General features: G+C 53.2%; 1 protein-coding gene across 1 annotated transcript; it reads left to right on the top strand.

Annotated features, from left to right (window-relative positions):
* Positions 1-3,376: 3,376 nt before the first annotated feature.
* LOC135328426 (ribosome quality control complex subunit NEMF-like) lies at positions 3,377-11,597 on the top strand. The gene is made up of 16 exons (XM_064511802.1): positions 3,377-3,435; positions 3,593-3,705; positions 4,363-4,420; positions 4,799-4,857; positions 5,296-5,416; positions 5,563-5,836; positions 6,707-6,749; positions 6,835-6,884; positions 7,678-7,825; positions 8,189-8,266; positions 8,347-8,541; positions 9,095-9,127; positions 10,044-10,150; positions 10,248-10,291; positions 10,391-10,470; positions 11,273-11,597. The coding sequence occupies exons 2-16, from the start codon at positions 3,634-3,636 to the stop codon at positions 11,348-11,350; spliced, it is 1,440 nt and encodes a 479-aa protein (XP_064367872.1). The 5' UTR covers positions 3,377-3,435; positions 3,593-3,633; the 3' UTR covers positions 11,351-11,597.
* Positions 11,598-11,785: the final 188 nt, after the last annotated feature.

The raw sequence follows: 11,785 nt of genomic DNA, 5'->3' as shown, positions 1-11,785 counted from the left end.
CGATCTGGACGGGCATTTTAGCTTTTGGTGCGGGGCCGTGGCCGTGGCCGATGCTCTTCTTGTTAGGCATGCAAGGAGTCTCGTCATCGATAGCTCTCGATATCGAGGGGCATCGAAGCCTGTGCAATTCCACACCTATCGATAGGCATCGATATCCATCGGCATCGATAATATCGCTGCCGATGGATATCGATGCCTATCGATAGGCAGCGGGAGCTGCCGATCGCCAGAGGCATGCAGAGGTTTTGATGTGTGGGCCGTGTTGCTGTTGGGAGGCACCGAGGCCTCTCGACATTGACCGTTTTTGGGATGGCGGTCCCTTGCGGAGCATTGATTTCCATAGGCATCGCGCGGGAAGGACACGCAGAGATAGCGAGCCGTCTCGCTCTGCGTCACAAGCTGTCGATCTCGAGAGCTCCGTAGCTAGGGGTAGGCCTCGATGTGGAGGGGCGTGCGTAGCTCTGGATGGCTATCGCTAGCTGTCGATCTGGACGGGCATTTTAGCTTTTGGTGCGGGGTGGGGGCCGTGGCCGTGGCCGTGGCCGATGCTCTTCTTGTTAGGCATGCAAGGAGTCTCGCCATCGATAGCTCTCGATATCGAGGGGCATCGAAGCCTGTGCAATTCCACACCTATCGATAGGCATCGATATCCATCGGCATCGATAATATCGCTGCCGATGGATATCGATGCCTATCGATAGGCAGCGGGAGCTGCCGATCGCCAGAGGCATGCAGAGGTTTTGATGTGTGGGCCGTGTTGCTGTTGGGAGGCACCGAGGCCTCTCGACATTGACCGTTTTTGGGATGGCGGTCCCTTGCGGAGCATTGATTTCCATAGGCATCACGCGGGAAGGACACGCAGAGATAGCAAGCCCTGTCGCTCTGCGTCACAAGCTGTCGATCTCGAGAGCTCCGTAGCCAGGGGTAGGCCTCGATGTGGAGGGGCGTGCGTAGCTCTGGATGGCTATCGCTAGCTGTCGATCTGGACGGGCATTTTAGCTTTTGGTGCGGGGCCGTGGCCGTGGCCGTGGCCGTGGCCGATGCTCTTCTTGTTAGGCATGCAAGGAGTCTCGCCATCGATAGCTCTCGATATCGAGGGGCATCGAAGCCTGTGCAATTCCACACCTATCGATAGGCATCGATATCCATCGGCATCGATAATATCGCTGCCGATGGATATCGATGCCTATCGATAGGCAGCGGGAGCTGCCGATCGCCAGAGGCATGCAGAGGTTTTGATGTGTGGGCCGTGTTGCTGTTGGGAGGCACCGAGGCCTCTCGACATTGACCGTTTTTGGGATGGCGGTCCCTTGCGGAGCATTGATTTGCATAGGCATCGCGCGGGAAGGACACGCAGAGATAGCGAGCCCTGTCGCTCTGCGTCACAAGCTGTCGATCTCGAGAGCTCCGTAGCCAGGGGTAGGCCTCGATGTGGAGGGGCGTGCATAGCTCTGGATGGCTATCGCTAGCTGTCGATCTGGACGGGCATTTTAGCTTTTGGTGCGGGGCCGTGGCCGTGGCCGTGGCCGATGTTCTTCTTGTTAGGCATGCAAGGAGTCTCGCCATCGATAGCTCTCGATATCGAGGGGCATTGAAGCCTGTGCAATTCCACACCTATCGATAGGCATCGATATCCATCGGCATCGATAATATCGCTGCCGATGGATATCGATGCCTATCGATAGGCAGCGGGAGCTGCCGATCGCCAGAGGCATGCAGAGGTTTTGATGTGTGGGCCGTGTTGCTGTTGGGAGGCACCGAGGCCTCTCGACATTGACCGTTTTTGGGATGGCGGTCCCTTGCGGAGCATTGATTTGCATAGGCATCGCGCGGGAAGGACACGCAGAGATAGCGAGCCCTGTCGCTCTGCGTCACAAGCTGTCGATGTCGAGAGCTCCGTAGCCAGGGGTAGGCCTCGATGTGGAGGGGCGTGCGTAGCTCTGGATGGCTATCGCTAGCTGTCGATCTGGACGGGCATTTTAGCTTTTGGTGCGGGGCCGTGGCCGTGGCCGTGGCCGATGCTCTTCTTGTTAGGCATGCAAGGAGTCTCGCCATCGATAGCTCTCGATATCGAGGGGCATCGAAGCCTGTGCAATTCCACACCTATCGATAGGCATCGATATCCATCGGCATCGATAATATCGCTGCCGATGGATATCGATGCCTATCGATAGGCAGCGGGAGCTGCCGATCGCCAGAGGCATGCAGAGGTTTTGATGTGTGGGCCGTGTTGCTGTTGGGAGGCACCGAGGCCTCTCGACATTGACCGTTTTTGGGATGGCGGTCCCTTGCGGAGCATTGATTTCCATAGGCATCGCGCGGGAAGGACACGCAGAGATAGCGAGCCCTGTCGCTCTGCGTCACAAGCTGTCGATCTCGAGAGCTCTGTAGCCAGGGGTAGGCCTCGATGTGGAGGGGCGTGCGTAGCTGGATGGCTATCGCTAGCTGTCGATCTGGACGGGCATTTTAGCTTTTGGTGCGGGGCCGTGGCTGTGGCCGTGGCCGTGGCTGATGCTCTTCTTGTTAGGCATGCAAGGAGTCTTGGCATCGATAGCTCTCGATATCGAGGGGCATCGAAGCCTGTGCAATTCCACACCTATCGATAGGCAGCGATATCCATCGGCATCGATAATATCGCTGCCGATGGATATCGATGCCTATCGATAGGCAGCGGGAGCTGCCGATCGCCAGAGGCATGCAGAGGTTTTGATGTGTGGGCCGTGTTGCTGTTGGGAGGCACCGAGGCCTCTCGACATTGACCGTTTTTGGGATGGCGGTCCCTTGCGGAGCATTGATTTGCATAGGCATCGCGCGGGAAGGACACGCAGAGATAGCGAGCCCTGTCGCTCTGCGTCACAAGCTGTCGATCTCGAGAGCTCCGTAGCCAGGGGTAGGCCTCGATGTGGAGGGGCGTGCGTAGCTCTGGATGGCTATCGCTAGCTGTCGATCTGGATGGGCATTTTAGCTTTTGGTGCGGGGCCGTGGCCGTGGCCGTGGCCGTGGCCGATGCTCTTCTTGTTAGGCATGCAAGGAGTCTTGGCATCGATAGCTCTCGATATCGAGGGGCATCGAAGCCTGTGCAATTCCACACCTATCGATAGGCATCGATATCCATCGGCATCGATAATATCGCTGCCGATGGATATCCAAGTCATTGGCGTGGACCTTCAGCACTTGGGTAAGAGTCAGTTGGACGGATGCCTGTAAGGAGGAGATGTGCTGATCCTTTGTCAGACAACAGTTATAGACTAAAAGGCTTCCAGATCCCTTTCCCATCTGGTTCTCTGCAGCCCAGATCGCCGTTTCCCACCGGCATTGGGAATCTTCCCTAAGTGATCTATGTAGTTACCAAAAGTGTCACTTTTCCTCTAGGGGACATATACGTGCATGCTGATCTCCATGGAGCCACAAGCTGTGTGATCAAGAACCCAACAGGTTCCTTGTGTGGAGCTCTGTCATACTGAGACTCAGCCAGGCCACCTTGTCTCTGCCCAGGGCCCTGAAAAGTCCACGCACCAGATTCGGGAGCATGTAGAAGTTGGAGAGTCATGTTCTGTTGTGTTTGCTGATGTGTTGGATGTTACTGCCGCAGGTGAACCGATCCCCCCGCGGACCCTGACGGAGGCAGGCACGATGGCGTTGTGTTACAGCGCTGCCTGGGATGCCCGTGTCGTCACCAGTGCTTGGTGGGTCTTCCACCACCAGGTAAGGACACTTGTGCACGCAAACAGGACCTCTGAAGGGACAAAAGCAGGACTGCAGATAAAATCTCTCTATATGGGAACTGAAGGATGTGGATGAAACTTCTGTTTTTGGATACCATTCCTTGGAGGTTCTCCTTGGCTCTGCTGCACTGACTTAAGGGCGGGGCGGAGGGGTGACCTCTGACATGACATGTGCATGGCTGAGGAAATGTTGCAAGCTTGGCTTCTTATATAAAAAAACCAAAAAAATAACTTCCTCTCTTCTAATAAAAACAGGTTTTAACTTTTTCAGTCAGGGTTCTAGCTTGTATATTAACTACAGTCTTGCTATGCTTCTGAGCAACTCGAGCGTAAGGATTAACAGATAACATTAAGCTAAAGGTTGCAATGCCTTCAGTTGTTCCAGTGTCCTGAATAACCCAGTTTCTCATTGAGGACTTCCAAAACATAGCCCTGTAGTGTGAGATTGAACTGAAACATCCGTTAGGAAAATATCATATGAAAGGCAGGAGGAACCCTTTGGGTACCGAATCCTGCAAAGCTGTTTCCATAAGCTAAAAACGCAGCTTGCTTGAATGTTCCTTTTGCTGGTGCTGTTACTAAGTGGTGCTGGTCTTCTGTGAAAGATGCTCCTTATAGTGTATCCTGCTGTTCTCAGGTTTCTAAAACTGCACCTACAGGAGAATACCTCACCACTGGGAGCTTCATGATTCGAGGTGAGACATGAGGAAAGAGTGGGATTTTGACATTGAGTGTTTTGTGTGGAAATGCTGTGCTGTCCTGCAGTGGCAACCACCGGAGGTGTCCGCCTGTCACTGTGGCAGGTGGCAGATACTGCTTCTGTCCTCAAAACCTGTTCTGAGTCAAACCTCAGACAGCTGCATCAGCGTCTGCTAGCTGAGCAGAGGCACTGGGCAGAAGATGGTTAGCTAAATTGCTTTCATGTTTCTCAAGTTTTGTTGTCGTCCAAGAGCTAGAACCAGCCCCAGTATAACTTCTGGTAACTCGAAGCCTCTAATAAAAATTAATTTTGAAAATATGTTATCTAACATAGCCATTAAATCTCCTTATGGGAATCTGCCTTTGTTTTTCAGGGAAGAAGAACTTTCTTCCTCCTTCATATCTGATGATGGGGTTTAGCTTCTTGTTTAAGGTACTGCTTTCTCTGTGCAGCTCTTGCTGTTTCTTTTAATTTGGCTCGAGCTGTTGCTTACCAGTATATTCCCAATTACTACTTTTCCCACAGGGACAAATCCCATAAAATGCTGTTCAGCGTCCAGTTTGCACTGGGGTCCATTTAAAACAAACAGACACTGAACATTGTTGCCTCTGCTAGATTTTTATATGAGTTCTGTTTGAAGCATATGTATTTTTAGGGGCAGACTGCTGGCTATGCAGCTATACACGTCTCCTCACTAGCTTTACTTTTGAGGTTGCCAGACTAGGTTTAAATGTGCTGGTTTAGTCTCCTTCCCCGAGGAATGTAAAAAGTGTTCAAAGAGAAAGAGTTATATTCTGGTATTCTCTGAAGAGGCTAGTGAACATCATTGGAACTGCCGTCAGTCTCATGTAATGGCACCTTTGTCGTTAGGTGGATGAAAGCTGTGTCTGGAGACACCGAGAAGAAAGGAAGGTCAAAGTGCAGGATGAGGATCTGGAAACAGTCTCCAGCAGCGCCAGCGAACTGGTGTCCGAAGAAGTGGAGCTATTAGGTATGATGGAGGGAGTGACGGGAGCACTGCGCGTGCTGCTGACGTCTGGGACCGTCTGGGTTTGCACGTTCAGTTCCCTGCACTCTGTAGTGGGTCAGTCTGGTGTTTCTAGCGTGAACTGTGGTTTCCTCACCTGTGTGCCCCAGAAGGAGGAGACAGCAGCAGCGAAGAGGAAAAAGCAGAGTGTCAGGAGGCACCAGAGGATGTGGAAGCCGCGTCTGAGAGTAATCGCGATGAGGGTGTTGCTGACCCTGACCAGGGCACAGTAAACGCACCCGCTGTGCCAGAGGGTGTCTCGGAAGAGGACAATGGAGAATCTGAAGATGAAGTGGAAGATCCAGAGTCGAAGAGTGAAGTGAAGGAGGAAGAGATAAATTACCCAGATACAACGATCGACCTGTCGCACCTTCAGTCGCAAAGGTAAGTGAAGGAGCAGCTGCGTTTCTCAGCAGTGCGGGCCCTTCTGCAGATCTCCATACTGTTAAAATGCCATGTTGACCTGCCAGGGCAAGGGCAGCAATGAGTTGCCCTCGATTCCTTTGATGCTCAGTTCTGCAGGGTGCCAGACACAGGGCTATAGTTGGGTTAGTGCTGCCACACTGTACCCATTCCTGCCACTTCACTGCTTGCTTTAGACCTCCCTCCTGAAACACACACAGACACAGAGACACACACACGCTCCCCTGCTCAGTGGTATCTGCCTCTTTGGCTGCTCTTTGTCATTCCCCACGTTGGCCTAGGCGTCCGTAGCACTGCTTTTGCTCCTCAGAAGGCACCTGCCTCCTTCTCCTGTTCAGAGCCGCTGTGACCCCAGAAACTGAGCCCTGGGGTTGCTTCTGCTCTGTAAAGCTGGTGCTGAGTTACTGCTCTGCATTTGGTTGTGACATCGCTGTTGTCCATGAGAATGGCACTGCTTAGAGGGTGTTAGGAGAAGGGATTGAGCAGGTGGGAATGGGCACCTCTCGCAGGGAACACCACAGACGATTAGGGCTGTGTGCTTGGGAAGCTGAACGCCAGGCTATTTCTTTGGCACATGTTGTATCCAGGCTATCTTTGTCGCGTGTGTTTGTGCGTGTACATGAGACAAGCTGGCAGAGATCTGAGGACCTGCTTTGTAAACTTATTCCCAGTATTGCTGCCCTTTTCCCTTCACCAAAGCCGGGACTTTTGGAGAAGAACTAGAAAGCTGAAAGCCGTGTAACCGAGTGGCCGATGTCTGGGCTGTGGTGGTGCGTGCAGGGCTGAGCTGCTCTTCATCCAGTGACAAGCTCCGTTTCAATCTCCCCACAGATCCCTGCAGAAAATGGTCCCCAAAGAGGAAGGACCCAACTTGGTAAGGTCCCAGCTCAGATGTTTGGCAGAGAGCAGTGTGAACAGCCGCTGGACATGATGCGCTTTAACCGTGTTTCACTTTTTAGAGCGACAGCAAGTCCCAGGGGCGAAGGCATCTCTCTGCCAAGGAGAGAAGGTGAGAGCGTCTGTTTGTTTGGGGAGAGGCAAATGCCCCCTTCTCGTGCCCTGTTCAGGACATGGGGGTAGGGCATGTCTCGTACCTCCCAGTCTGGTCCCTGCCTGCTCCTCGGGGGAGGCAGCGCTTGCCCAAAAGCACCAGGTCCGCGGTGCCGCCCCGTGCTCTCCGCAGGCAGGACTGCCGGGCGAGGGCAGCTGCGTCCTGCCCGAGGTTGCTTCTCTGTGAGCTTGGGCCTGTGAGATGATGCCCTGAGCTGGGAACAGGGTGGACATTGCCAGGCTTTCGCTGTGATGACAGTCTGCCTTCCCTGCACCTTCCTGCCCCTGGAACAGGCCTGCTGAGGCAGCAGAGACGTTTCCCTTGCCAAAGTGCTGCAGCGGGGTGTGAACAGGAGGCAGCCTGGCTCTGAAAATCCTCTTTTCAGGCTCATGGAGAGGGCTCTGGTGTGGGTGACTATGACCATCGTTATGTGGTGGGAGAGCAGGAGCTGTGAGCCGACGTTTCCTGAGAAGAGGAGCGAGGGCTCAGTGAGGCATCCTCGCGCTAGGACGCAGCCACTCTTGTTCTTTGGGAGCACGGGTTATGGACAGGTGGCTTCTTGGGCACTCAGGGGCTCAACCATATCTGGCTTCTGGGTTTGAGAGGTTTTGCTAAAGAGGAGTTGTCTCCAGGATACTTGCCTCGGGTTCCTCTGTAACGCTGTGGCTGGGAAGCAGGGTGTTCATGCTGGCAGAAGAGTGGTAGCCCACGGCAAGAGGGGTTGTGTTGAGTGATCGTTTGTTTTCCTTAGAGAAATGAAGAAAAAGAAGCAGCAAAATGACTCTGAGAACTTGGAGCCACCTGAGGAGAAGCAGAAAGAGACGGAGACGCAGCGTCCCCCTGCGCCCAACGCCAATAAGGGTGTGCCGGCCCCGCAGCCCATCAAGCGGGGCCAGAAGGTAGGCAGGGCGCGAGCTTCCCCGTGAGCTGAGCTGTTGCCCTGTGCAGTGTGGGCTCATGTTCTCCCGTGCAGGCAGTAATCCCAGCTCTGTCAGACATTCACAGCTGCCTGCTAGTGTTGGGTTCAAATCAGAGATGCCCTTGGTGGTTTGGGGATGGTGGGTGCTGGTCTGTTAGCCTTGAGCACGCTGTGCTTCTCTGGCTGAAAAATAATCTGTTGGTTACTGGTGAGCTGCTTTGAAAGAGGCTTGGGAGCCCTGGAAGAGGTGTGCACTTGGGGACAGCACTTAGGTTTTTGTCTGTGAGTACAGATCTCTCCCAAAGTTACTGTTTCTAAAACTGTTGGTGCGTTTTCTCCGCAGAGTAAAATGAAGAAGATGAAGGAGAAGTACAAAGACCAGGATGAAGAGGACCGGGAGCTCATCATGAAGCTGCTGGGGGTGAGTGAGAGGAGTTCGGCCTCCCCCTGTGCTGCGGCTGTCTGCGTCGCTGCTCTAACCACCTCTGTGCGTGACCGCAGTCTGCAGGGTCGAACAAGGAGGAGAAAGGGAAAAAAGGGAAAAAGGGGAAGACGAAAGAAGAGCCAGCAAAGAAGCCACAGCAGAAACCCAAGGCTGCGCATCGGGGTGCTGGAGGGGGCAAGGAGACGCTACCAGCAGGAGTCCTGCTGCACGAGTCGCAGGACCCGGCCTTGGAAGAGCAGCAGGACGAGAAGGTTAGCGCCATGCTTGTCTCGCCTCTCCTGTCCGTGCGTCTGTCCCTCCCCTCTGGCTCTCCTGGAGCTGTGCAGTGCCGTTCTGCCAGGGAGGCCGAGCGGCTCTTGCTGTTTCGGGGCACTGGGGAGAGCAATGCGCCTAATGGCAGGACTCTGGGAGCCCATCGGTTTGGAGAAGTCCCAGAAAGCCCTGGAGTGACGTGCGTGTGCCACGTTCCCAGCGTGGTCAGACCAAGGGCTCTGGGGGGTATTGAGCCTCGCCAAGCCGCTGGGGATCTGGTTAAGTCAACGACTCCCAGTCGGTGCAGCTGAAATGCAACTGGGAACTCTCTAGATTGGTTGATATGAGTCAGTATCCCTGAATCACAGCCCAACTCTCCTCCCAGCTTGGCGTGTGCCAGGCAAATTACTTTTACCTTAAGATGAGTTAAGTTTCTGCAGAGAGAATGTGGCTTTCTGTGGACCACTGATAAGAGAATTCAGCTTCTCTGGGGGGACAAAAGCGGTCGTGTGTTCATTTCAGCTCTAAAGTCTCCTTTGTTTGTGTGCGCAGGAGGAGCAGGACCAGGATCAGCCGGGAGTTGAGGTAAGTGCTCTTGTCTTCAAACCCCAGATAAACGCTGAGGGAAAGGCTTTATCCCGGCTCGAAGCCGGCAGCCCTGCTGTCGCACACAGCTGGGCGAGGGCAGGGCCTGAGGCACAAGCTGGGCTTTCAGCAGCCTGGGGGTGGCACAGAGGTTCCTGTGCTGAGCCCTCTGGAAGAGCACGGCTTCGCTCCTATGGCTTCGCTCCTCCGTGTCACACTTCTTGCCTTCTACTGGTGGAACCAGGTTTCTTCTGTTTTGAAAAAATGAAGCTTTTTTTCTCCATACCCTGCTTATCACATATATCCCCTATAGAAACTGGGGGTTGGCTAAGTGGAAGTCTGTCCCTTGTCTTTGCCTGACGAGGTCTTTGCACCACTCAGCAGCGGTGGCCCTGGGCTGGAGGAGGATGACGCAGTATGATCCAGTGCAAGTTTTCCTTTGGATTAGAAATTAATTTACTTACAAAACTGCTTCAGAGTTTTTTATACGGACAGGCTGTAGAGGTAGCTCAAAGCTGAAAGTTAGTTGATTTCTTTAACTCCTTTAATCAAGGAGTTTCGTGGCTGGCGTAGAGGGAAGCCTTTGGTCACTGTGTGAAGACAGAACTGTGTTTGGAGGTCCCTTTCGGTTTGGTTAAAACTAAGATCAGTCCCGTTTTGACTGATGTGACTTTAGTAATCAAAGATGTTTGTTTGCTGGTCAGGACCGGGTCATGGCTTGGTAATTAAGTGCGAGTGAAGCGATGAAGCTGAAGGAAGGACGTTGCAGTAACCTCGGGGCAGCCGTGGGATTAGGGCTGCGCTGGGCTTGGCTCTGGGGGGAGCCCCGGGCCGCTTCCCCGGCGAAGTGGGATGGTTGGCGCCGGGTGCTGCCGTCCGGGCTCGCAGCGCGGGTCACGTCCCTTTGCTGTCCCAGGAAGGAGAGGCCTTGCTGGACTCGCTGACGGGCCAGCCGCACCCCGAGGACGTGCTGCTCTTCGCCGTGCCCATCTGCGCGCCCTACACGGCGATGACAAACTACAAGTAAGTGGCAGCACTTTCCCTGGAAAAGGCTTGCTGGGGGCCCGCGCGGTGAGCCGGAACCTGCCATACTAGTTACAGAAACCTTTTCTTTTGCAAGGTATAAAGTCAAGCTCACTCCAGGCACCCAAAAGAAAGGAAAAGGTATGGTGTTAACACACTCAACTCCTTTTCAGTGCGCTACCTCTTGAAGCTAGCACGCTTTTAGATACCATTTAAATCTTCTTGCCTGTGTTTTTACAGCCGCAAAGATTGCCTTGCATAATTTCATGCAATCTAAAGAAGCTACTGCAAGAGAAAAAGACCTGTTTCGCAGTGTGAAGGTGACTGGTTTTTCTACTTTCTCTTGTAAAAACTTAACTGCAGCAGAAACAAGTTCACTAGTGCCACTTTGGGGATAAATATGTCCAAAACCAAAGGTGCTATTGCTTTTTTTTCCTGTACGGTGTTGTATTTCTGAGTACAGGGAGGGCAGATGGGTTGCTTAGGCTGGAGCGGATTGTTAGAAATTTAGCAGCAGGGCAGGGCCTGCCGCCGGCAGCGATGAGGAGTACAGCAAAGAACCTGCCCTCGTGGGGCCGTCAGCCACTTGCACCACAGTCCCCCTTGTCCCCCGTCCCGCACTGCCTGTCAGGACTTTCAGTCCGCAAGTGTTTATTTCTCACTGAACGTGACCGATCCCAGGTTACCAGGCAGCCCGGGTGCTTCTCTGCGACGGCGGCTCTTGGCCTCTGCTGTGTCACGGGTCAGAAGCACTGACCTGCGTCAGCCGCGACGCTGACTTCGTGGACCGCTGCTAGGAAAACACAATTAGCGGTTAATGACCACAAGAGAGCGGGTAGTGCCCAGTGAATGGCAGCACCGACCAGACCATCCTAATGGAGCTAATGGGAGAAAGCTGCACGGGAAACCACTAACAGGCATTAAATTAATAAAACGGGGAAAGCGAGAGGGCGCAGAAGCCTGACATCAGCCTTGTTTTCTTTGCGGGAAACAAGCAGAAATGCTCTGAGCAGGAAGCACATTCATTTACACCAAGAGTCAGAAACAGTAGCTGGGGGAAGAGGAAGATGTTCTTACATGTTTTTCTGTTATATGCTATTTCTCTTTTTGTTTGTTTTGTAGGATACTGACTTGTCAAGAAATATTCCTGGTAAAGTGAAAGTGTCGGCACCTAATCTCCTGAACAGGAAAAAGAAGTGAGTCGATACTTGTATTTCTTGTCACCAACTACCACCACTGCTCAGTCCGAGTCCAGCTGCCTCCAGATGAGGATGACAAACCAACCTGGACAGCCGGCAATGTGACTGACCTGAGTCTCCATGTTAGCAGGCAGATGTGGACCAGTTCCTGCTTCTTGGTTTAGATGGACTCTAACAGCTCACTTGGTCCAAATAGCGTAGAAACATGCAAGTAAATTACTGGCATTTGGTCAGTGACGTGATCTCAAGCTGTTCTTTCTTTAATGCTTTGCATTTTGGTGCTGAGTACTCTTTCCCCGTGCTTTTGGGCGAAGACATGCCTTAATTTGCTGCAGCAAAGCCTGTCATGTTCAGTTTCTTCCTAAATCCGCCTCTTGCTTCTGAAAGAGGGTGGAGTTTCTGGTGGACAGAGGTGCGTTTCAGAGGTGTTTCAGTG

Source organism: Dromaius novaehollandiae, chromosome 5 (genome assembly GCF_036370855.1).
Source record: "Dromaius novaehollandiae isolate bDroNov1 chromosome 5, bDroNov1.hap1, whole genome shotgun sequence".
In the NCBI taxonomy this organism is placed as follows: domain Eukaryota; kingdom Metazoa; phylum Chordata; class Aves; order Casuariiformes; family Dromaiidae; genus Dromaius; species Dromaius novaehollandiae.
Note: the sequence above shows the minus strand (reverse complement) of the source record. Positions and strands in the feature narration are given on the sequence as shown.

Bases quoted from the DNA above. Each gene is read 5' to 3' on its own strand.
- LOC135328426 (XM_064511802.1), top strand. From the start codon at position 3,634: ATGGCGTTGTGTTACAGCGCTGCCTGGGATGCCCGTGTCGTCACCAGT. The intron at 4,858-5,295 runs GTACTGCTTTCT...CTTTGTCGTTAG, and splicing joins GGTTTAGCTTCTTGTTTAAG to GTGGATGAAAGCTGTGTCTG. The intron at 10,292-10,390 runs GTATGGTGTTAA...GTGTTTTTACAG, and splicing joins CACCCAAAAGAAAGGAAAAG to CCGCAAAGATTGCCTTGCAT.